The sequence below is a fragment of the Chiloscyllium punctatum genome, chromosome 17 (genome assembly GCF_047496795.1).
Source record: "Chiloscyllium punctatum isolate Juve2018m chromosome 17, sChiPun1.3, whole genome shotgun sequence".
Classification (NCBI taxonomy): Eukaryota; Metazoa; Chordata; class Chondrichthyes; order Orectolobiformes; family Hemiscylliidae; genus Chiloscyllium; species Chiloscyllium punctatum.
The window spans coordinates 72,050,752-72,076,065 of record NC_092755.1 but is presented as its reverse complement, the minus strand read 5'-3'; the positions used below and the strand labels follow the sequence as shown (position 1 = coordinate 72,076,065).

Sequence of the window (25,314 nt, the reverse complement as noted above, 5' to 3'; positions counted from 1 at the left end):
CCTTGCCAATTTGTCCAGAACATTCTAACTTGCATATCCTTGGTTTCTGGAGGTAGCTGCCTCATTAAATCAGCACATCTGAACTTTGTGGATTTGTTTGAATAGCCAGGCTGCCCTACTGGAAAGGTAACTTGTCCTTTTGGACATGGTCCCAGGATGCTTTTGGGAGTGTTCAGGTGCCCTTTGGGATTGCGAGATATCAGTGCGTGTGAAGCAAAGACCATCGAGGTGTTAAAGATCTATCAAGAAGTCAAAGAATTGTTAAAATTGATAATAAGATTCAAAATTTTAATGAAAGGTTTAAAAATAATCAGTGCTTTTTACTTCATTCCATTGACATAAGCCGGAGTCTATCAGTGTGACTTGTGCTGCATGACTGAATTTACAAGGTAATGTTATTACTGAGGTGACACTGATTTGATAATTATGAATGGTATAAAACAAAAGAACTCAAATAAAATGTTTGTTTTCATAAGAGATTAGTTGAGGGAATTTCAATGTTGATTTTTTTTTAATCAATGCGTTTTTAAAAAAGCGATGTTGCACTTGACGTGATAAAGGCACAGGGTGATGGTTTGGCCTGAGTTGCCGTAGAGTAATAAAGGGGGTTATGGAGATGGTAGGAGTACATGAAATGGCATAGGTTGGCATGAATGGGGCATGGGCAATGGGAAGGATTGTAAATATTGATGCTGCAAAGTTGCTTTTGGTTCAGTACAGCTCCACAGCTGGCAACCATCATACTTGTTCCAGCATCACCCTGCCCAATGTTCAGGGTTCTTCAACATCTTGAAATAAGAATCCAACCGCTTGGGCCACTTTTGCCTGGATTGGATTTGTGGAGCCAGAAAATGTCCCAACTCTGTTCATCTGACCAGGAAGCAAAAGTCCACGCATGTCTTTCCAAAGAGCCAGTTTATTTGATATGATCAGCTGCAACAAAGGGTGCAGCAAATGAGCAAGAAATCTATAATAAACATCATAAAAGTGCAACACCAGCCATTTTTTATTTGCTGACTCCTGTTGCAGAGTAACTGTAGTCACAGACATCTTAAAACTTGGCAACTTAATCGAATGGGATGGGAGAGGATTAGAAAGACAAATGAATGTCACAATTGTTATTCACGTAATGTTCTAACATTACTTGAACAACACTAAAGAGGTATTAGTCATGGATCTAATCTGGTTTCTGAATCATTTTGGAGTTGTTCCTTACAGACTGGCCAATAACATGAAGGGGTACTGACCAGAATAAAATGCCTACAGTTATTTTTTGAATTATCGATGATGCATGCTGTTGTTAATATACAAACTGGCAAGCAGTTCAGGCTTTGAGAACTGATTATTGATTTACCCGCAAATGGCTTTAGTTTCTCTGTTATTTTTAAATAACCTCATGGAGTTGCAAATTGTCATGGAATGTTCAGTTTGGGAATTAAAAAAGGTACTTACTCTGTTAGGAAGATGATAATAGTATTTTTTTATTTTAAAAATATACTTTATTCATAAAAAATATTTTGATGATCTGTACAATTGGTGGTGCCATTCATAGGTACACCTTGCATTTCTTTACATACAAGATCGGAATTAATCATTCGTATGTACAGGTCTGTACGTTTACCATCCATATAGTTAGCTGAGGCTTCAGCGGAGCCTAATAGTTAAGACAATGCCAAATGACATCTCTCCCTGGCCTAGCAACTGAACTATTTGAATCGTGAAGGTTCATTGCTTTAAGTCACATTTGACTGAGTGTGGCAGTGAGGAGCCCAGCAAAAGTGGAGTCAATAGGAAAAAGGGTTGGTGGGGTGGGGGGAAATCTCTCCACTGGTTGGAGTCATACTTGGCACAAAGAAAGATGGTTGTCAGTTTTGGAAGTCAGTCATCTCAGTTCCGGGAATCTTTGTAGGAGTTCCTCAGGGGAGTGTCCTAGATTCAATTCCTTTCAACTGCCTCATCAATGCTGTTCACTCCAACATAAGGTCAGAAGTTTTGATGTGAGTTGATGACTGTGCAATGTTTAGCATCATTTGTCACTCCTCGGATACTGAAGCAGTCCATATTCAAATGCTACAAAATCTGGACAATATCCAGGCTTTGGCTGAAAACTGGCAAGTAACTTTCGTGCCACACAAATGCCAAGCAATGACCATCTCCATCAAGAATAATTCTCACCATTGTCCCTTGACATTCAATGGTGTCACTATCATTGAATTCCCCATGATCAACATTCTGTGGGTTATCATTGACCAGAAACTGAATTAGACTAGCCATTTAAGTACCATGGCTTAAGAGCAGGTCAGAAACTAGAAATCCTGCAGTGAGCAATTCACCTCCTGACCGCTCAAAGCCTGTCCACCATCTATAAGGCACAAGACAAGAGTGTGATGGTATAGTCCTCACTTGCTTGGATGAGTGCTGCTCCAACAGCACTCAGGAAACTTGACACTATTCAGGACAAATCAGCCCATTGGATTAGCACCACATTGACAAACAATATTCAATGCCTATCACTGATGCTCAGTAGCAGCAGTGTGAACCATCTACATGATGCACTGCAGCAGTTCTCCAAAGACCCTGAGACGGTAGCTTCCAAATTGATGGCCATTCCCTTCCGGAAGAATAAGGGTAGCAGATACACAGGAACAACACCACCTGCAAGATGCCCTGCAAACCACTCACCATCCTGACTTTGCTGCTGGGTCAAAATCCTGGATCTTTCTCCCTAAGGGCATCGTGGGTCAACCTACAGCACATGGACTGCAGCCGTTCAAGAAGGCAGCTTGTCCTTCTAGATGGAAGTGGTTCTGGGTTTGGAAGATGCTGACTAAGGATCTTCGTTGAATTTTGGCAACGCATCTTGTCGATTGTTTTGCTCCTTCTATTTCTTATGTTTTTCTCTAAGGCTTAGGTAGTGTTTCATGAAGGTTTTATACTCTGCTTATTTGTCTTGTCATCTTTAAAGATGTGTGTACAGTATACATCATCAGGCTCTATCTGTTCCTGCACCACCTTTTAAAATTGTCCTGTTATTATAACGTTTACTGCCTCTGCCCATTTTTCCTATCAAAATGTATCACCTCACACTACTTTGCATTAAATTTCATCTATCATGTGTCAGCTTATTTCCTCCTGACAGTCTCCTGTTCATTGCTAGCCTTCTTAGCAGTTACAATCGGCAGAATCTTACAGGGATCTGAGCAATGAGGTGAGATTTGTCGAAGAATCGGACAAGAAGTCTGGCAAGGCTGATCACAAACATTGGGAGCATCTCTCTCTGTTTATATACTATGGATGAGTGACATGGCGAATGCGGGTTTCTCACTAAGCAGTGGTGAATTGGCAATTTTAAGGGGATTATTAAATGTCTTATTAACAGCTCAACTTGCCTCATTAATGTTCAGTTTTCCATCTTTCCAAATATGCCAAACAAGCAAGGCATTGAGAGAGCTCGACATAGAAGTCAGAGCAAGGTACCTCAGCTTGCCAGGTGTTCCAAAGGACCTCCATCTTGGATAATAAGCATGACATTTCAGGGCACGACCCATAAGCACCAGCTGCACGCACCCCATGTTCAACATCGGACATGTGGTAATCTCAAACATTTATGACACATAGTGGCATAATGGTTAGCACTGCCACCTCACAACGCCAGGGACCCAGATTCAATTCCAGCCTTGGGTGACTATCTATGTAGAGTTCGCATGTTCTCTCTAGGTCTGCATGGGTTTCCTCTGGATGCTCCGGTTTCCTCCCACAGTCCAAAGGATGTGAAGATTAGGTAGATCGACCAAGCTAAATTGCCTTTGTGTGCAGGGGTGTGCAGGCTTAGTATATTAACCTTGATAAATTTGGGGTTACGGGCTCTTGGTGGGATGCTCCTTGGAAGGTTGGTGCGGACTCAATGAGCCAAATAGCTGCTACCTGTACTGTTAGGAATCTGTGATCTCCAAATCATTTACAGAACGCTTCTGCGGTTCAATGCTGCACCTTTACACTCATGATGTTGCAGCAAGGACATTGTATGCTCAGGGACATGCTCCCAGCTCATCAATCGGCTCAGGCAGCAGTTCCAGGCTCCTTGTTTGCTGTGTTAGCGCTCACTCACTTTGGCCCTTACTGGATGCTTATAGTGTGTCTGCCTTGGCATGCCCTTTGCACTTTTCCCTCTTGGCCAGATATACCATGACTATATTACATCTGAGCTCAGACACAAAGCCAGGAGGCTTCTCTTGGTTGTCCGTAGTCATCAATCAAGTCATGGGGGTTTCGCTCAGCTGCTCGGAATGGTCAGAGGTAGGACCCTTTAGGGTGAGGAGCTAAGTGTCAGGCAGTCTATCATCCATCAAGCCCAGACTTACCGATCTTTTTTTGGCCATTTTTCTAAATGAGGTGGGTAGCAAAGGAGATGCAAGTGTGGCACAATTGTTACTTTTGGTGCGGGTGGGGAGGTGCCCTGAACGAGTGATTAGGAGACATGGAGGGTATGTAGGGATAGTGGGGTTGGTGGTTGCATGTATGAGAGTGAGTATGGGAGGAATTTGCAGGTAATCATGAGAGTACTGGGGTATTGGCCTTGGTGGGAGTTGAGTACAATTGCAGAGATAGTATAAGGGTCAGAGGGAAGACGGTGGCACTTATGCTAGTAGAGTGGAGAAGCACTTTAACCTTCTCCCAGTGCTGGCCTTTCCTCATGAAGGCTGACACTGCATGGACAATGAACGTTTAAAGATTGCATGGACACAATATATGCTGTTCTATTCTGGGATATCCTCTGAGTGGTGAGTTGTTTCAGGAATGGCGCATGGTAAGATTGGGCCAAAATTGCTTGTGACAGATGGCAAAAGGGTGAGGGAGCTGCGTGACGAGGTACATTTGGTAAGATCCTGCCCCAGATTGGAAAACAACTGTTTGACATCGCTGTTTGCTTTCTGCCTCTTAGCCAATTTTGTCACCGTGCTCTAGCACCAATTCTATCCCATGTGCTTTTAATTTTGTAAATCAGTCCTTGTACAAAAGTAAAAACAATATTTTAGATGGCAATCCAATCCAATTTTTAATAGATTTTGATAGCAGTTTCCAAAGTTGAGTGATTGTGCCGAGCTGTATGCAGAGAGACATTTTCAGTAAGATTTGTTAGGTGACGTGTATGACTGGCTGTTGCTTTTCATAATGGATGATAGCTATTCAAATTCAAGAAACTCTTGCCATTGTTTTTGAGATTGCGGGTTTGTTTGTTTTGGATTTATTTGGATAGGTCTGGTCCCTATAACTTCTATAACTAGAAGGGCTACAGGGATATATTCCAAATTTTACTTTGAAATAAAAACTGAAAGGTATGAATGTACATAGTTGAGTGTGTGTGTGTGTGTGTCTGCATAAATAGGCAGAGACAGAAGTAAAACTAAGCATTCTGTGAATTTACTTGAATTTACTTTTTAATTAAATGTTGCAATAATATCTGATATTATGATACTCTTTTCGGAGATGGGAGGGATGTTTAGTGGAGGCATTTTTCATTCAACAGGCTGGTGGAGTGGGCAGGCAGAGGTGATTATTAGTCATAGAGTTATAGAGTTAAAAAGCATGGAAGCGGGTCCTTTGGCCCAGTTCATCCACGCTGACCAGGCTTCCTGAACTGAACTAGTCCCACTTGCCTCCATTTGGCCTGTATCCCTCTAAAGCTTTCCTATCCATATACCTGTCTAAATATCTTTCAAATGTTCTAATTGTATCCACTTCACCACTTCCTCTGGCAACTTGTTCCATAAATGTATCACCCTCTGTGAAAAAGGTTGCCCATCAGGTCCCTCTTAAATCTTTCCCCTCTCATCTTAAATTTATCCCCTCTAGTTTTGGACTACCCTACCTTGGTAAAAATACCTTGACTATTCACCCTATCCATGCCCCTCATAAATTAAAAACCCTATAGGAATGCCCCTTCAGCCTCCTAATCTACAGTGAAAAAAAACCCAGCCTGTCTAGGCTCTCCTTATAACTCAAAAACCTTTTAGTCTTGGTAACATATTTGTACTGTACATCTTTTTTGCATCCTTTTCAGTTTAATAATATCCTTTCTATTAGTAGAGTGACCAGAATTGTGTGTAGCACTCCAAATATGGCTTTACCAAAGTCTCCCGTACAGCTATAACATGACATCTCTGCATCAGTAGATATCCATAGGTTGGTCGAGTGGGCAGACCTGACGTGGATGAACTTTAGTACAGAAAAATATGACAGAAAGTGAAACATTTTGATAAAAAGACAGGAAAAGGCAATATAGACACAATAATGTCATACTAAAACAGTGTGCAGGCAGAGGGACCCGCATGGCCATGATCATAGGTCCTTGAAGGGGAAAGCACATAGTGAGATAAAGCAAATGGGTACAAGGCAGTTCTTATAACAAGAAAAAGGTAAATGTTCCCAGAGCAGCAGAATAGTAAATATAGTCATTTACGGGAAGGGCCTTTGTACAAATTTCTGAATAAACATTGAAGATGTATCTAGATCAGGGCCAATTAAGATGATTTCAAGGTGGTAAGGAGCTTTTATCCAACTCTGAAATTAATTTAAGAAGTCAAAAGTATCCAAACGTAAATAGGGCCATAATGGACCGAAAACCACTATAGTGATAGTCAGTTTCTCGTGGTGACATTAGGAACATGCAAGATGGACTTTATGCCGGGAGGGAAAGGTTTGTAGTTGATCTCTGCTTTTATTTCTCTCCATCTTTTGCCTTCATCCTAGCTGTATAGGTATTGGTTTCACCTGCGTTCCTTCCCCACGTGGTCATTTTAGATGTGTGCCGAAACTGTGGGTAGCCATTTGACCATGGTGGTGTAAGTCATAGTCAAGCCACTCACCAGGTGTCTGCACACACACAAACTATTGCAGGGGTGAGACTAGTAGCTGGAACTCTAGCTGTACTTTTCCTTGTAGTTGATGAGGTCAGTGTTCTGAAGTCATCAACAATATCTTGGTTGATGCCAAGGGCTTTATCTGTGAAACCCCCTTCATTAACCTCTCTGATACTTTAATGCTTCCTTAATACCTACATCTTTGACCAAGTGTTTGATCATCTGCCTTAAAATCTCCTTATGCAGCTTGCTGTTAATGTCTAATTGTGTGCCTGGAGTGTCTTGGGATGTTTTGCTACTTTAAAGCAGCTACACAACATTTCTGTTGTTATTCAGCAAAGATGTGGCATTAAACCCGGAGCCTCCATAGTGCTGCAGTGTTGAGCAGCATGTCATATGGTGCATCCAGATAATGGCCCTGCTTTGTCTCTGTGAGTGAAATAACTCCACAGAGGCCCGTATCCCATCACCAAGTCACCTTTACTCCTTGACTCTGATACAACCACGTTCGCGTCAACTCCCAGAGTGTCAGGATGTCTGACACTCCCAGTAGGAACAAATCACTGCAAATGTTGGAATCTGTACTAAAAGTAACAAGTGCTGGAGATCGCAATGGGTCAGACAGCATCCATGGAGAGAGAGCAAGCTAACGTTTCGAGTCTTGATGACTCTGCATCAGAGCTGAATTGAAGTGTAGAGAGGACAGTATTTATGCTTATAGTCTGGGGGCAGGAGGTATGGGAATGGTGGGTGGAGGGTGCTGGTGGAGAGAAAATGTTTAAAGTTCAGACTAAGTGATCAGAACGTGAGAATGTCTGACACTCCCGTTTTTACAAAAAAATACAAACTGCAATTTGTATTTAAATCTGACCAGCAAAGGTCACAGAAAAGTGAGCCTTTTGGTATGGGATTGGCTTAAACTGCATGAGACTGTGAATTATGCAATGTCTCTAGGGCCCTATAGAATGTGTTCATGCAATTAATTTTCTTCTCTGCCTCTTTTCACTTTGGACAGAAGGTCTGTTTAAAATGGCACAATATAAACTGCCCTGTCCCTGCTGCCACACACTGAAAAGAAACATAATCAAGGGAAGTTAAAGAACCTCTTTTTAACATTATTGTTTTGTTCCCAGTATTCAGATCACTGGATACCTCATATGCAGTATCACAGACACCCTCTGGTCAGTGTCGCCTAGCACCTCTCATTCAGGTGATCCAGGATTGCAGCCACCTTTACCACTACACTGTAACACTAATGTTCAAGCTCCATTCCTGTAAGTATCTGGAATTTCTACAGTATTACCTGACATTGGTGGAAGTTATAAGTAAAATAAATTACAAGAAATATTGATTTGATCTAAGTCACCTTTATCAGAGTAGAATAGAGATCTCAATTAAATGTTCTTTACATGCAATAATTTTGTGGAAACTATTTTTAATCCCCTTAAACATTATGCTTCTATAGCTTGATTTCTCAAGTAGTTTTTGGTGCAGGAAGAAATTCAGTGTTCCTCCTCTGTAGTTTATTATAATCATGTTGAATGGTGGAGCAGGTTTGAGGGGTAGAATGGCCTAAAACTGCTTCAAATTGTCTGTTTACTCTCACTGTCTGCTTTCTGTCTCCATTCTGCTACTTGTCCTTTGACTCCACATTCTCTGAACACTTCTCTTAATCTACTTTCGGGCACCTTATCAGGGGCTTTTTGAAAATTGAGATCTTGGGCTGAACAAAATGGCTGCATCTTGTTTGACCTTGCGATGAATTTCTGGCCCTCATATCCTACCTCCCCTTCTTCAAGTCTGTGACCTGGAGAATGTAAAGTATTTAACAGATAAATGCTGACTTTTAAATAAAAAATTTCTAAATGTTGCAGTGATGAACAATTGGTTTTGCTTTACAAATGTTGACCTAGGCAAATGACAAGGGTCTTTTCCCTAGGGTGGGGGAGTTCAAAACTATGGAGCATATTTTTAAGGTGAGAAGAGAAAGATTTAAAAAGGACACGGGGGTAGGGGGGTGACTTTTACACAAAGAGTGGTTGGTGTGGGGAACGGACTATCAGAAAGTGGTGGATACAGGTACAGTTAGAGCATTTAAAAGACATTGACTAAGTTCATGAATAGGAAAGGTTTAGAAGTATATGGACCAAGTGTAGGCAGGTGGGATTGGTGTTGTTTGGGAACATGGTCAGTATGGACTGGTTGACTCTATAATAAACTCCTCAAAATCCACCTCTAGGACCAAATATTTGATCTATCCTCCTCACATTATTGTTCCTAGAGCTCTGTAAGATGTGTCAGAATGCTGTGGCTGCATTTAAAGGTTGATACAGACTCCTCATTAACTGTAATTGTTTTGTTTTTGTATATCAGTAATTAGAGTTGTGTTGCAGATAGGCCTAATAAAATTACACAGCACAACACTTTGAGGAAAAGCTTTTCCGCATCCTCAATTTGCACATTAAATTCACAGCAAACATGTTATTAATTTGACAGCGTTTATAACAGGCTAATAAAGAGTGTTCCAGTGCTGGTATAGGAAATAGAATGCATTATAGAAAAAGTGACTCTAAGTGCTTCAATAAATTCAAGCTCTGTTAAGGCACTTTGAAACAGCTACAAGTATAATGGGTTTTGTAATACTGGTGGTCATGGGGAGGTTCCATAGTGCCCATGCTTCATGATAAGAACCTATTTGAGCTGGACAGGCTAGAAAGAGAGTGAAACTGTGTGTATGAGTAGAATGAATTAGGTTATATGCAAGAAAGTACTAGTTGATGTCATCTGCAGTGAAAATAAGTATATAGAAAGGAGCTGGCTAAGTTCCCAAACGTACCTGGTGTATTGACATGTGGAAAGCAGGTAGATTGTCAGGTGCTGTCATCCCAGTCATCATTCACCATGTTCGACTGTGATCGGAAGTTGGAGAAGAATTTTAATGGGCAAGGATTTTATTTCTCTTGGTTTTTGTTTTGCCTTTTGTAGTTGATTAGGTATCTGTCTGTTTGGTGACGGGAGAAAGGACGATGCTGATGGACAGAAGTCACATTATACTCGACTGGGATGAGCTTCATGGACGAGCAGGTCTTTTGCCTGTCCTACTTTATCATGTGCTTTCAGCGTTGTACCTAACTCCCTAATCCTGCTGACAGATCAAGTTGTAGACCCAGAAACTGCAGCCACAGTTCCACCCCAAGGCTGGCAGTGTGCTGACTAATTTACACACCAGGAACTAGCTAACAGGTGAAAGACTTTTAGAATCCAAGTAGACACAATCTTGGAAGGAACTTGTTTCTACTGCACATCAAAGCTTTTAACATTCTGAATAAGGGGAGGCAATGGCCTTAGTGGTCTTATTGCTGTTAATCCGGAGACCCAAGAAATGTTCTGGGGACCTGGGTTTGAATCCACAGCAGATGATGGAATTTGAATTCAGTTAACATCTGGAATTAAGAGTTTAATGATGTTGATTGTTAGGAAAACCCATCTGGTTCACTAATGTCCTTTAGGGAAGGAAACTGCCATCCTTACCTGGTCTGGCCTACGTGTGACTCCAGACTCACAGCAATGTGGTTGACTCTAAACTGTCCTTTAGGCAGTTAGGGACGGACAATAAATGCTGGTTTAGCCAATGACTCCCTCAATGACAATGTGTAGTGAGTCTAAAGCACAAGCAGAGTAAAAGGGAACCTGAAGGGCAACTTTTTTTTTTACAGAGGGTGTAAAATGGAATGAACTGCCAGTGGAAGTGGTTGAGGCGGGTACATTAACAACATTTAAAAGGCATTTGGACAAATACATGGATAGGAAAGGTTTAGAAGGATGTGGGATAAGAGAAGGGAAATGGGGTTAGTGTGGATTGACATTTTGGTCAGCATGGACCAGTTTGGGCCAAAAGGGCTTGTCTCTGTGCTGTAGGACTCTATGAACAACAATTAAGCAAAGGAGGGTGTACAAGTTCACATGCCTGCATTAATATAAACGCTGTGTCGATGTTGGATTGGATTGTGGTAAGATTACCTTTGGGAAGGGCACAGAATGGGGGAGAGAAATGGCTGCTCATCAGTGGTACAATTGGGGGGAAAATAACGTAGACAAGAAAACTGGTGCTGGCTTTCATCTGCAAATCTCTTGATGTAAGTATCTTATTGTCCTCAGGAACATACTTGGTTCTCTTTGTGTATAGTATAGCATTGTTTTCAGATGCACTTTTACCACCACGATTTTATGTATATGCGCGCGAATTGTGATGTGGAAAAGCTACAGACATATTTGTTAAGATCCATTCTTTAAAAGCAGTGGTGTATGGAGCTGGTTAGACGTCTTAGTATATTTCAGAATGTGAGCCATTTCCAAATGTGATTGCCTGTTCTCAGCTGACATTGATTCATCGGTTACTCTTCACGCTGATTGGACTCAAATAGGAGTGTCAGCGGTGTGACATTCTCACTTCAGGGTAGATGCCTACAAGTTTGCATGGTCCTTTTTGCATAGATGTGTGACATTTACTTGAAAGATGAGTAGGGAGCTGTGTGGAAAATCTGGTTTTACAAGTTCATTAGCCACAATATTGCACAATGACACACTTTTTGTGATGAGGAACATATTCTTTTTATGTCAATGCATTCTTTTTCCTCCCACACCTGGTCCTTTCCCCACCCCTTTTCTCATTGTTGCAAACAACTTTCCATGACCTCACTGTGAACCTCAGCAGTTTGCTAACAGACTGACTGCATGAGTTCACCATGACTACCAAGGTTACAGCATATAATCCAAGGGGACAGCAGAATGCAAAATATAATACAGAGGAACCTTGATTTCTGAACGAGATGGGTGGGCACTATTTTGTTTGGATAATGTATTATTTGGTTAATTGATTCAATGCCTCTCCTCTGGGGCTCAGCATTTTCTGAAGTTTCCTTTTTCCTCTCTCTCTGCCTGCCTTGCTCCCTCTCTCTGTCTCAGGGTTTGTTTCTGAGCAGACACACACTTTTGTGTGTAAGGGACCTGCAGCATTGCTGAAGCCTCCTGCACCACTGTGGGTCCTGCACCCCCCCCCCCACCCCCCACCCAGTCAGTTCAATGGGATTGACACAGTGAGCACTTGCTAAGTCCACTCCCCATTCAGAAGACTCAGCAGCAGCACGCCGCATGTGAGACCCCAATACTGTCTGCCCCAACCTCTGCCCTCTGTCTGCCCCCATGTCCACCCAGTCCACCCCAACCCACCATTCGCCACCCCCATGTCCCTAGGCCTCCATGCTCCCTGTCGGCTTACCCAACCCCCAGGCAGCTAGACTGGACACCAACAGCAAGACTGCTGCTGTCTTTGGGGGGGTGTGTCAAATTAACACACGCGCGCACACACACACACACATACACACACACAGACCATTTTACTGCAATTTTTTGACACGTTTCACCTTTGCCCTGTACAGCAAAATGTTGGAGAGATTATCTGGGGAAGGGGGGGGTGGTTGAGGGTACACCCCTGTGTAGAACTCCGGGGAAAGTGTGGGGAGAGAGAAAGGGTGGGTGGTCAATCATTTGGAGACAGTGCTTGGGCTCCCATCGATGACCAGGGCTGTTCTCGGCAGCATTTCAATAAACCAGGTTCAGTTTTAATAATTGTATACAAAAAACGCGATCAGTGTTGGAAACACCTCTCTGATGTAATGTTTCTTGAGAGCTTCTTCCAATAATCCGAAATTCGGATAATTGATATTCGGATAATCGAGGTTCCCCTATATATAATCTCCTGCTTTTCCACTAAACTTTTGATCCCTTGGAATTCACTGTACTTCAGAATCCCTTAGTGCTGAAAGAGGCCATTTGTCCCATTGAGTCTGCATCAACCCTCCTCAGAGTATCCCACCTAGACACACTACACCCGCCTACCATATCTCTGTAACCTTGTATTTACAATGTCTGATCCATCCAGCCTGCATATCCCTAGACACTATGGGACAAATTTAACATGGCCAATCCACCTTACCTGCACATCTTTGGATTTTTAATGATCTCTTATGTGTTTTCCCTTGTGGATATTGATTGTGGACAGGATCAGGCTGGCCCTGCTTGTCTCCCTTCCTCCTATTTGAGTGAAATGCTGGTGCCCTCAATGCCATGGCACTGTAGCCCAACATGTATGAGAATCTCCAAGAGAGGCATGGAGTGGAGGGATACTACCTCAAAGGAAGGTTCCTACTAGAAAAAGTACAGAAATTGCAAAGGGATCCCCACTTACCACACACTTTTAAAAACATGGCGGCTTTCCTTTGGTGCCATCACCCCTGATCATTGATGACCTTTCAAAATAGGGACTCTGGTTATCTCTGTTTGAATGAAGACTGTTCCTAGATTGGTAGCACTGTCCATCTAAACAACCTCAAATTGTCCATGTCTAATTCTAACTATTAAAGTTGCACTGATTCTCTAACTTTAACAGTTGCTTCATCACCATACTCATTCCTAATTCTTTGTTTTAATAATGATGATTTTATACTATCCTTCCTGTTTAGTAAGCTTCAATTTGATGACTTTGAAAACTCTTCATGCAGCTTTCAATACATGACGTGAGCAAATTAATGTAGAATTGTTTATGGGGCAAAGTTCATTATTATGCACCTTTTTAACAGGTCTGCCAGCCGATACTTTGCAAGGACACAGGGACCGATTCTATGATGAATTTCACAGGTAACAAAGCACTGCTAATCGGCCTTGCTGACTATTTTACTGAATCAGGAAAGGCTGAACTGGAGATCTCCGTTCAAGACACATTAGTAATGGGTGCATATTTTTCACAGCAGGTTGAAAAGCTGTCAGGAATCTAAGTAGCCTTTGACTTGTATTGTTTGTATTGCTGTAGATCCTACACCTTTATAAATATGCATAACCCCAGAGAAGGAAAAGATGTGCAAGGTCTTCAGACCCATTGTATATTGAAATGTATTTGTAGACTGAGAGAAGTTATTACTTTCAGTACAATGTAGGACAAAGTCAAAGTGCTGAATATTTTGCACTGCCCTTTTGTGGTGTGCTCTGTGATGATTGCCAGGATCGGCAATTCGACTTGATTGACATCTTATGGTGTATCTTAGGGACGGTACTGGGGTTCTGCTTCATATTTTGATAAGAACAGATCATATAGAATGAATTTGTAAATACAGTGGAAGACATCAGGAAGGTACACAACAGCAGAATGTACAGTTAGATGGAAGTTACATTTTGTTATTGGAATAAAGTAATATGTTTTTGTGCACTGAGTAAAATGACACTGCTGTTTTTTTCTGTAACATTACACTGAATGTGTCTTTTTTTATTGCATTTTTAAAAACATTTTGTTACAGCCTAAAGAGTTTCTTTAGCCGATCTCGTGACATGTTATACTTCAAGCGGCTAATCCAGATTCCAAAATTGCCTGAGGTATGGAACCTTCTTGTAAGAATAGATGGATAGTTCAGACTAATGAGGACTTAACATGTTTATTTTGGCTCTTATGAACTGTTTGCTTCCGTTATATTGATTTTAATGGAATGCATGTGCAATATCCTTCGATCCCCTTTGATTCTGAAGGTGGTGAATTCTACCTATATCCTCTTTAATTACAGAATAAATGTCTGAATGGATCCCCTCATATACATGTCCAGTATTTTTCATTTCCCCCTGCACATACTACAGCCGAATCAGGTTGTTATGTGCTATGATTCCCTAGATCTTCTCGCTGTTACGGTTTTGAGTTTGGTGAGGCATTCAAATGTAGAGAAGTTTCTGTCTGTTTGTTGAAACAAACCATTTAAATAACATTTCTTGGCACCCCCCAAATAGATTGTGAATAAATCACTGTCATGTGCGTTTCACCTTGTGCCCATTTACAGAGTCCTCCAAATTTTTTGCGAGCTTCTGCCCTGGCAGAACATGTGAAACCAGTGGTGATTATCCCAGATGAGGCCCCCGCAGACGATATTGAAGAACCAGAAAGTCTTATCGAGGTCTCGACAGCTCCAGTGACCGAATCTCAGGTAACAGGCAAATGAGATTCTTTTAGCTCTCTAGTAGGTTGGAAGTTGTTTTCAGTGATTTATAAAATGACATCCCAATCCAATATAAAAACACCATGAAAGTCCTACCAAGTAGGTGGTATTAAAATGGGGCAAGTTAGGCAGGGGCAATGTAACCTGGTTGGTATATGTCTACATTCATGGGGATTGTGAGGTTTTGTTCAATACTGAGGAGATTCAAATCAAATAAGGAACCCAGGTGCTACTTGGAAATCCTCCTCCTTGCCAATATATGGACTTTTAATGGTTTTATATTGTTGGGAGAATAGAATTTTATTTTATAAATTCTGCTGACTCTTGAATCTATGGTTAGAGGTGGTTCAAGTATGTCAAAAATGTGGCATTGTTGTAGGTTTCACCAGACTTCAGTCAACCTGCTGCTCAAATTCTCATCCATCCCATTGCTTCTTCTGAACTTAGTTATTCCATCCTTTATCAAAAACTCTGCCATCTCTATTCTGGCATGCTAAGCCCTGTGCTCGCTGATCTGTGTAGGTTTGGCCTGACAGTGTCTCAATTCCAAAAATTCTTTTCCTTGCTTTCAGTGTTGGTTCATGCTGAAAGTACATGGAGCTTTCAGTTCCAAGCTCATGAGCTTCACAGTTCCTCCCTAAACTCTGCCCCTCACTCTGTCTCTTTCCTCACTATGTCTCTTTCGTCCCTTTAACCTACCTTTTTGTTCAAGCACTTGAGTTAATATTTACTTATGTGTTTGTGGTTGGTTTTATACTGCTCCTGGGAAGCACCTCGAGTGTTGTGTATTACTTTAAAGGTGCTACATAAAAATAAGCTGTTGTTGCCTTTCTCGGCTGTGAACATCTTAGATGCTGTCACAGCTCCCAGCTCTCACTGCCCCTCCCTTTATACTATTTCCTTAGGTCTCCAGTATTGACATTTAGTTACTGCTAGCCACCAGCATTTCGTTTCTGCCAGGTCCTGGTGAGGTCCTGAAGTGAACAATTAGAATTAGACCTGTTTGTTAAATGAGCCCTAGTTTCTTGCCTTTGCTGCTCCTGTGTGCTGTGCTTTTGCCTCAAGTTAGTATAAGACTCTTGCTTAAGCAATAGCTGCTTTTCTGTTGATAAGCTTTTCCAGTCAAGTAGGCAGCTTTTGAAGGACTTGAGAAATCTCTGTGGATCCAACTGCTTTAATCATGAATTTATTTTCTTCTAGAGTTTGGTGGACGTGGACATATTTGACGCTACGTTTGGTCCCCCAAAGAATAATGGTTTTGTGAAAGATGATAGGTAAGATGGCTGGAGCTCAGAGACTTAATGGATCTACTAAACAATGCTGTTTGGTTTGAATCTTAGATAGTCCTTTTTGCATCCTTCATACAGAGATCTTCAGATTGACAACCTGAAAAAGGAGGTGGAGCTGCTGAAAGCTGAGATAGAAAGAGTAAAGTCTGAGGTAGGATCCCTTTTTTGTACATTTCATTTGGAACCAAGGAAAATTATATTTTAAAAAAAGGAAAATTGCACTTAATTGTGCTTTTAGGCTTTGTGCCTCCAAGTTGGGTTGCCATTTTATTACCTTTTGCACTATGTCCAGTTAAAACCACATTTCAATGAATTTACTCTTTCTTTGCCCTATCATTTCCAGCAATGGTGAGTAATTACTCAGAAATGCAAACATGTCTTTGTTACCTCTTGATTCTGCTTTTCCGATATTTTCCAGGCTGATTTTACACCTTAACCTCTCCATTAACTTTACCTTGTTTAATATCATGCTGTCTGAAGGGAGTTGGAAATGCCCATCCGAAGTTGAGAAGTCCTGGGTAATTTCCATGTTGGTTTGTTTGTCCAGACCTTCACAGGATCCCAATGCAAGCTTCAGCCATGTGTCTAGTCTCCAACAATCTGGAGACTGGAAGACTTGGTCCAGTGGAAGATGAATAACAACAGCTGAAAATCTGCCTAAAATGAGCATATTGATGAGAAATGTTGTTCTAAGATAGCAGCTAGTCCAAAATAGAATTATGAATCTGTGGTGGTGCTTCCAAAACCAGACTGTGACTGGGCTTTAGAGGTTCCCCTGAATCTGTTCAGAGATAAAATGTAACATTAGAGGCATTCCAAATTCAGCATATCTCCAAGCTGTCTAAATATTAATATATTTTATGTGCTGATATTTCTGGCTGCTTTAACTTTGCAGAGGAGAAAGTGAGAACTGCAGATGCTGGAGAACAGAGTTGAGAGTGTGGTGCTGGAAAAGTCAGGCAGCTGATGACTTCCTGATGAAGGGCTTATGCCCAAAACATCGATTCTCCTGCTCCTTGGATGCTGCCTGACCAGCTGTGCTTTTCTAGCACTACACTGCCTTAGCTTTGCATCAATTTCCTTACCCCAAGATATATACTCAAATTTCATTTAGATTATTGTTAATGATTTTCTATCGTAACATGGGGTGTGAAAATATTTGTCATGATGTCATCAAGTTCATCTATTGTTGAAAAGAGCACAACAGCTTCTACTAATGTCTCCCAGAAATGATTCAGAAGCTTGTGAGCAAGCCAGCTACAGACTTCAGTGTATACATGTGAGCAGCAATGGAACAGGAACAGGAGTAGGCTATTTGGGATTTTGAGCCTGCTCCATCATTAAATAGGGTCATCGACTTTGCAATAAAATGTGAAACAAAGAGTCCAAGCATGTGAAGAATGGGCTATTCTCCCTGTGTCCTGGTCCACATTTCCCCCCCAACTAAAACAGGTGAACTACTCCTCTGTTTTGCTATTTATGAGATGATCTTGTGCAGGTTGGCTACTGCAGTTCCACTGAGATATCTATTCTTCCAATGCTGGCCCCATGTGCATTTTTTTTTATCTTCAACACTCTACCATTGGTAGCCTACAGCCTTTGCTGCAGAATTCATTCCCTGAATCTCTCCTAAACATACAAAAGTAATTGATTTGAATGGGATCATAATGATCAAAACATTCAGCTTCAATGGAGATGGAAGATTGTTAGTAATGGATTGGTCCCGTGTTATAGCCTTGGCTGGTCCAATTTTTGCCAATCAAATAGGAATGCTCTGCCTTACAAGTCTGGTCCACAGCAGAATCAACACTTTATTTTTCTTGAGGTGTGATATTTCAGATACAGGCTGAGACTGGCCATCAAGTTTAAATCGAACTATGGCAACTTGTGAAACTGAGTTAGTCTTTTCTGGTTTGTCAGTTGAAAAATGACAATAACTGTTCAGTTGTCAAAACCTGATAGAGTACCTGCTGCCAAAATGTAATTTGATCTGTATTCACTCCCAAGTAGATTTTATTGCTTAATGCTATCAAGCAATGTGCAATATTGGATGTAGGTTTGCTCACTGAGCTGGAAGGTTCATTTCCAGATGTTTCATTACTCTACAAGGTAACATCTTCAGTGGGCCTCAGGTGAAGCAATGCTGAAAATTCCTGCTTTCTATTTATATTTTTGGGTTTGTTTGGATTGGTGATGTCATTTCCTGTGGTGATGTTATTGCCTGTAGTGAAGTCACTTCCTGGTCCTTTTCTCAGGGGTTGGTAGATGGGGTCTAACTCGATGTGTTTGTTGATAGAATTCCGGTTGGAATGACATGCTTCTAGGAATTCTCATGTGTGTCTTTGTTTGGCTTATCCTACATTCTCCCCTACATTCACTTAGCATAAAATTACAAAGGGATATCAATAGGCGATGATCTACACTCTATGATGTTGCCTAACTTTGTGGCATCAGCAAATTTGGATACATGACTTTCTATGCCATTATCTAAGTTGTTAATAAATATTGTAACTAATTGAGGCCTTAACACAAATCTTTGTGAGACACCAGTGGTCACAGCTGCCAATTTTAGTACTTACCCATTATCCCTACTCTCTGTCACCTGCCACGTTACCAGCCATAACAGAGATTTACACTCTCAATTCCATGGGTTTCTATCTTACGTGTTGAAAGTTCATATGAACAACACCCATAGATATTCCCTTGTCCATTACTTTGGTCAACTCTTCAAAAAATTCAATGACATTACGTACCAGATAATACGCAGCCTGCAGATACAAACACAGTGAAGTATCTGCTTTCAAATTAGTGAAAGCGGAAATGGAAACCTCCTGATTGATTGTAATAGCATTATTTGTTACCCATTGTAAACACAGGAAAGGATAATACTTATTTTGCTAGTGACTAATCAGCCAACAGAAAGAGACTAATGCCTATGTTTAGGTTTTGATAGTTGCATCAGAGAGATTTTTCAATTGTGCTAATGTTTTTACCAGGCCCAGAAGTACATTGCACAACTGAAAGCCCAGATTAATACCTTGGAGGCCGAGCTGGAGGAGACACGTAAACTGAAGCAGAAGGCCTTGGTTGACAATGAGGAACTGCGGGTTGAGCTGGAGAACCTGCGGAAGGAGAAATGCGATACAGATAAAGCACAGTTTATGTTGATCGAGGCAGAGAGTGAGTTTTATTCTCGCCATGCTTGGCCATTAATTGCTTCAGGAGGCTGTTGATCCAATGGGTGTGCCTTTCAACTCAATTTAAACACACCCTGCTTTAATACCATATTTAGGATTACTATTCTTATTACTTCATTAATAATTACAGTCCTATTCAGAGACGTCACATTCCATGTCTAGAACCTGTTTCAGGGCTTAGTTTTTCCCTAAACGTTGTTCATTACCATTCTTTGTCAGCCTCAATGCCAACAAGGATTGGTGATTCTTAAAGTCATATTTTTAATAACTAATTCATGAACCTCACATGTCAATGATATGTTGCTGACCTTGCAAGCTACAAACCAGGGCAAGGAGCTATCATTATCACATGCCTCAGATGGAATCAGCAAGTAATCTTGACACTCTAACTATTTTAATTGGAAGGATGTTTTGCATTTTTCCAACCTTGTTGACATCTTTGCCTCTGCCCCTGGGTCAGAGAATGGATCTTGCCCAAGGCAAGCACTGAGTAAATGGGCAGGGAAAACTGCTACTATTGGTAGCTGGAAATTCCAGAATACTTTTGTGAACAACTGCATGGACTGGATTTTAGAGGTGAGGGGTATTTTGCAAAATAAAATGGGTGCCCTTCCCATCACCATCTTGTGCACCCCCAACCCACCTTCCATATTATAGCAGGTGGGAATTGTGTTATGCAGGTCTGTCCATCCTTGTGTCAGCAGAGACCCTTTTGTGGCCAATTAGGGACAATTTTGAGAAATGGCCATTTGTGGTGTTGGGGTCTGATAATGGTGTCCCTAACCCTGCACCACAAAGTCCACATTCAGTTCCCACTTGCCCCAGAGATGTGTCATAACATGTCTGATCAGGGTGATTAAAAACAAAATGAAAGCAAAGTGGCCACTGAAGGACTTCATTCAGCCTCTGCTACTACTTTACATGCAGCAGTCGATGGTGGAGGCAAGACTGGCAGCCCAGAAGCTTTCATTGTGCATTTTTGGGAAAGAATAGGTCAGGAACCTCCTTTTTAGGGGCCTTCCTGTACCCAAAGGAGGCAACCACCCGCACCCCAAGATCAAACGCCTACTTTAACCCTGATCCCCCTCTCCAACTTGCCCCACCCCTGCTGGGCCTGTCCAAAATACTGAATGTCGGTCTGAGCCTGGGCCCTATGACTCTTTACCCTTAGGGATCAGAAATGGACACTGGCCAATCTTGACGGGGGTGCAGCTCTCCAGAGCAGAACAGCCTTCCCCATTTGGAGTCAGAGAGCAGTCCCTCTCTGAATTAGCTAAGGTGCAATGTTGCTAAGGGGCAACTGGATTCTGACTCAGCAACTGACCGCCATCGGGAGGCCTAAGATGTACCTCTCCCCACTGTACTCCAGCTAGGTATCTCGTGCATATCAGTGACCTGAGCAGCAAAGCCACAAAGATAGTAGAAACATAAGTGGTCAGAATGGTATTTTTTTCCAATCCTTTTGTTTGTGATAAGGATGAGAGGAGTAGAGCAGTGAGATTAGATAATCCCACAGTTATTCCAGTCACCGTGAATGAAATGTTCCCAGTCAATGTTATCGAAGTATACACAAAGTATTAATTGGCTTCTTCTTGAGGTTTTAATCACAGTGAGACAAGTTATAACACTCAATTTGACTGTTGGATTGTTCTTGTAGGTAAAAACAATGACTGCAGATGCTGGAAACCAAATACTGGATTAGTGGTGCTGGAAGAGCACAGCAGTTCAGGCAGCATCCAATGAGCAGCGAAGTCGACGTTTCGGGCAAAAGCCCTTCATCAGGAATAAAGCCACGCTTCAGGCTCACTGCCTTTATTCCTGATGAAGGGCTTTTGCCCGAAACGTCGATTTCGCTGCTCGTTGGATGCTGCCTGAACTGCTGTGCTCTTCCAGCACCACTAATCCAGGATTGTTCTTGTAGTCTGTTCTATCTCCATATTATTGACACTTCAATTGAGAGCTGGAGACGGCAAGGTGGCCCAGTAGTTAGCACTGCTGCCTCACAGCACTAGGGACCTGAGTTCGATTCCAGCCTTCGGCGACTGTCTATGTGGAGTTAGCACATTTTCCCAACGTCTGCATGGACTTAGCAATGTCTGTGCTAAATTGCACAGTGTCCAAGGATGTGCGGGCCAGGTAGATTAGCAATGGGAAATGCAAGGTTATAAGGTAGGGGGTTGGGCCTGGGTGAGATGCTCTTCAGAGTGTCTGTGAGGATTCAATGGGCCAAATGACCTGCTTTCACACTGTAGGGATCCGATGGTGCTTCTTCCAAATTCAGTTTTCACTCCATGAGCATAATTCATTAAGAAATTCCTTGAAGAGTCACTGAATAAGCAACTTCTGAAAAAGTGACTGAATCCACTTACTCCATCCATTAGCCCCTCTGAAACTGAGTTCCAGTTTTATTTTAATGTCGCTCAAATTATTCTTGCAGAAAAGGTACAAGCAAATGAGCAACGCTACAATAAACTGAAAGAAAAACACAGTGATCTCGTCAACACCCATGCTGAGCTCCTCCGAAAGGTAAGAAAAGCCTTTCTGAGGGATGTGACTTGGTGCGTAATCCATTATTAAAGACAGCAAAGCTTTCAGCTGAACAAATTTCAACAGTAATTTGCCCTGTTACTTTTCATAGATTGGAAATGTCAGTCTGGCTCTCAGTAGAGAAAATTGAATTGAAGTATGTCTCTACTCTCCACTGTTTGCTGCACACAGTGTTCAGTTTCTGATGTATCAGCTGGAAAACCTGGAGATGGATAAAACTGTGGTTTAGAATTAGTTTTGGGTTCAGTGACTGATGCATATGGCAACCAGCATAAACCCAATTGGTCGCTGTCAATGTTGGAATCAAAACCTGCAAATAGGTTATACAAATAGGTTCCTTCCTTCTTAGGGCAGCTGATTGCAGTTTGGAATTTATCCATCTAGAAACCACTTTAGGCAGAGTTTGAGGGCTTTTTTTTAGAAGGTGTTGCTTAATTAACTGTATCTATTAAAACCTGACCAGGTGCTGTTGTGAAAGGTGGAATGCTGGTTTGCCTGTCTAATGCAAGTATCTGCTTGTAGCATGGACTGCGTGGGATATAAGCTATTTTTTGGTTGCAAGTAAATGATAGGAAAAGCCAAGTGCAACACTTACCTAGTTTTAAATGTCTCATGGGAAATTAATGTACTCATACACATTTTATTATTGGTGTGACTGGACCCCAGTGTCCATGGGCTTATGACAGTGATCTGTGCTGGGTACCATATTGTCCATGACATATCAATGATGTAGAAGAAAACTGGGGGGGTGGTTTGATGAACAATATTGCAGATGATTTGATCATTCTCTGTGTGGTTGACAGTGGGGCCGAAGGTCTTAGGTTACGAGGATATTATCTGGGTTGGTCAGAAGGGTAGATTAGTGATAGCTGGGACTTAATATATGTGAGGTGATGAAGCATTTCAGCTATGAAGAGGGGCTGGATACGCTCAGCTTGTTTTCTTTAGAGCAGAGGAGGCTGAGCAGGGAGCCGATTAAGGCATGTAAGATTGAGTGGCATGGACATGGTGAATAGGAAGCAGCTGTTCCCCTTCGTTGGAAAGTCAGTAACAAGAGGCATACTTTTAACGTGAAAGGCAGGAGGTTTAGAGGGGATTTGAGGAAAATAATTTTTAGCCAGAGGGTGTGGGAATCTAGAATATACCACCTCAAACGGGAGTTGAAGTGGGAAACCTCCCAATCTTTAAAAAGTACTTGGTAAACTGACACTTAAACTGTCTGAACGTTCAAGACTATGGACCCAAGAGTTTGAAAGGGGGATTAGTGCAGATTCAGAGTGGTTTGTTGTTGGTGCAGACTCGATGGGCCAAAGGACCTTTTCCATTTTATGATTCTATGATTAACTTGCCCTTAACCCCATTGAAGAAGCACTCTATTAAAGCCAGACTGTATATAAGCACATAATGTGTTGTGACAAAGTTCTGCTTTTTTGTGTGCCTAGTGCCTGGCAACATAAAACACTGTGCATTCTACTGCTTATCAGATTTAGGCCCATTAATCTGCATGAATCATCAAAGTGATGTCAGCCATTCAGAGCAGGTTGTTAGCACTTATGCATTTGTGACTTTATGGATTTTAATCAGATGTTTGGTCTTTGATAATGGGGCACGCATATGGTGGTGTTTTTATATTTACTAGGTATGACTGAAGATTAATACAATGCTCTTACCACAACTATTGCATCATGGAATATTTTCTAGTCATTTTCCTTTTCTGGAGATTACCGGGATGAACCAGTTTCTAAATTGCCGTGACCTACGTGGATTCAGTGTTAGTTAATCCAGCAATGCACTGAATTCAGAAACTTCAGATTTTGAGTCAGTTGACTTGCCAATTTAATTATTTTCATTAATTTGGAGACCCCACTATTCTGTGATAATGTTGGATTTCAACGTTTTATTGCATTTTAGAAATTGCAAAAGAATCAAACCTGATGGTTTCCACAAGAGCATTTATCCATTACGAGCAACTTCATAACAATCAGAATGGAAGGTCCAGCTTATGTCTTCCTCCTTACAGCCTGAGACTTGGACATTGCTTCATCTTGCATTGGTGCATTAGCTGAGATTAGTCAACAAGTATAGATCAGATATTCAACTTTCGCACCTTGACCCCTGTGACTCACTGATGCACATTACGACACATTTCTTGGAGTGTATTACAGTTCCTTAATTGTTGTGTGGTCAGAATCCTGTAACTCCCTTTGTAACAGCATGGTGGGTGTACCCACCCTCTTTTATCCACAGCAGTTCATGAAGGCAGTTCACTACCACCTCTTAAAGGGCAATTAGGGATGGAAAATAAATATTGATCCAGCCAGTGACACCCATATCTGAAGACTGATTAGGAAAAAAAGCTATTCACGGAAACATATATTGGTTGCAAAGTGGGACAGAATCATACTGCCTCATCTTGGTAACCATGATGTAGAGGAGCTGGTGTTGGACTGGGGTGGATAAAGTTAAAATAAACCTATTGGACTATAACCTGGTGTTGTGTGATTTATAATTCATATTGGTAACTGATTCAGTGTTGTATTGGGGAAGGGGAAGAGTTGATAAGGTACAGGGTAAATCTCTTTGTCATCATCAAGGATGATCATCATTCAAGGATGTGTCTCCTCAGGATCGCAGGTTTCTGCTATCTGTGTACCAGGCTGATTCTCAACTTGCTGATCCTTGAACAGAAGCTTGTGCTGAGCTCTTAAACTACTTGAATGTTATTTGTAAATCTTCAGAGTTTGTACTGGGCTAGGTTGTTCAGACAGTGTAACATCAGCATCATAAGTGAGTTACTGCGCCATGATGGAAAAAGGATTTTGATTTGTTTGCTACATATAGAGTGCTGAGACAACCAAGCAACTGACCGTTACACAGCAGACCCGGGAAGAGGTGGCCCGTACAAAACAAGAGCTTGAATTTGCCATGGAGGAAGCTAAAAGGGAAGCCGAGATGAAGGTAAGGCTGAGCTGCTTAACCCTCAGTGTGGGCTTTGAGGTGCCTGAACCAGGTAACTGTATCATGTCTAATATGCTCCAGACTGAGTCCTGGAAATGCCAGGCCCAGAGTGCAGTATCAGTTCAGATCTCTGGAGGAAGGAAGCGAGTGTATTCTAACCAAATTGGCAGATGAAACAAAGATAGGTGGAACGGCAGGTTGCGAGAGGGATGCAAAACGTTTAAAGAGAACTATTGATAGGTTGAGTGAGTGGGCAAAAAGTTGGCAAATGGAGTATAATGTGTGAAAATGTTCAATTTGGAAGGGAGAACAAAAGAACAGTATTATTTAAGTGGAGAAAAATTGCAAAACGCTGCAACGCAAAGGTAGTTGAAGCTATTTGGATATGAAACATAGGAAGTTAACACACAGATGCAGCAGATAATCAGGA

General features: G+C 41.6%; 1 protein-coding gene across 1 annotated transcript in view; it reads left to right on the top strand.

The window, feature by feature from the left end:
* Positions 1-25,314, top strand: part of hip1rb (huntingtin interacting protein 1 related b) — a 142,065-nt gene that overhangs the window by 77,172 nt on the left and 39,579 nt on the right. The window contains exons 8-16 of the mRNA XM_072587407.1: positions 7,994-8,134; positions 13,499-13,556; positions 14,210-14,285; positions 14,738-14,881; positions 16,094-16,167; positions 16,261-16,333; positions 19,179-19,362; positions 21,817-21,905; positions 24,768-24,884. Coding sequence (XP_072443508.1) covers positions 7,994-8,134; positions 13,499-13,556; positions 14,210-14,285; positions 14,738-14,881; positions 16,094-16,167; positions 16,261-16,333; positions 19,179-19,362; positions 21,817-21,905; positions 24,768-24,884 — 956 coding nt within the window. The remainder of the gene's footprint in view (positions 1-7,993; positions 8,135-13,498; positions 13,557-14,209; positions 14,286-14,737; positions 14,882-16,093; positions 16,168-16,260; positions 16,334-19,178; positions 19,363-21,816; positions 21,906-24,767; positions 24,885-25,314) is intronic.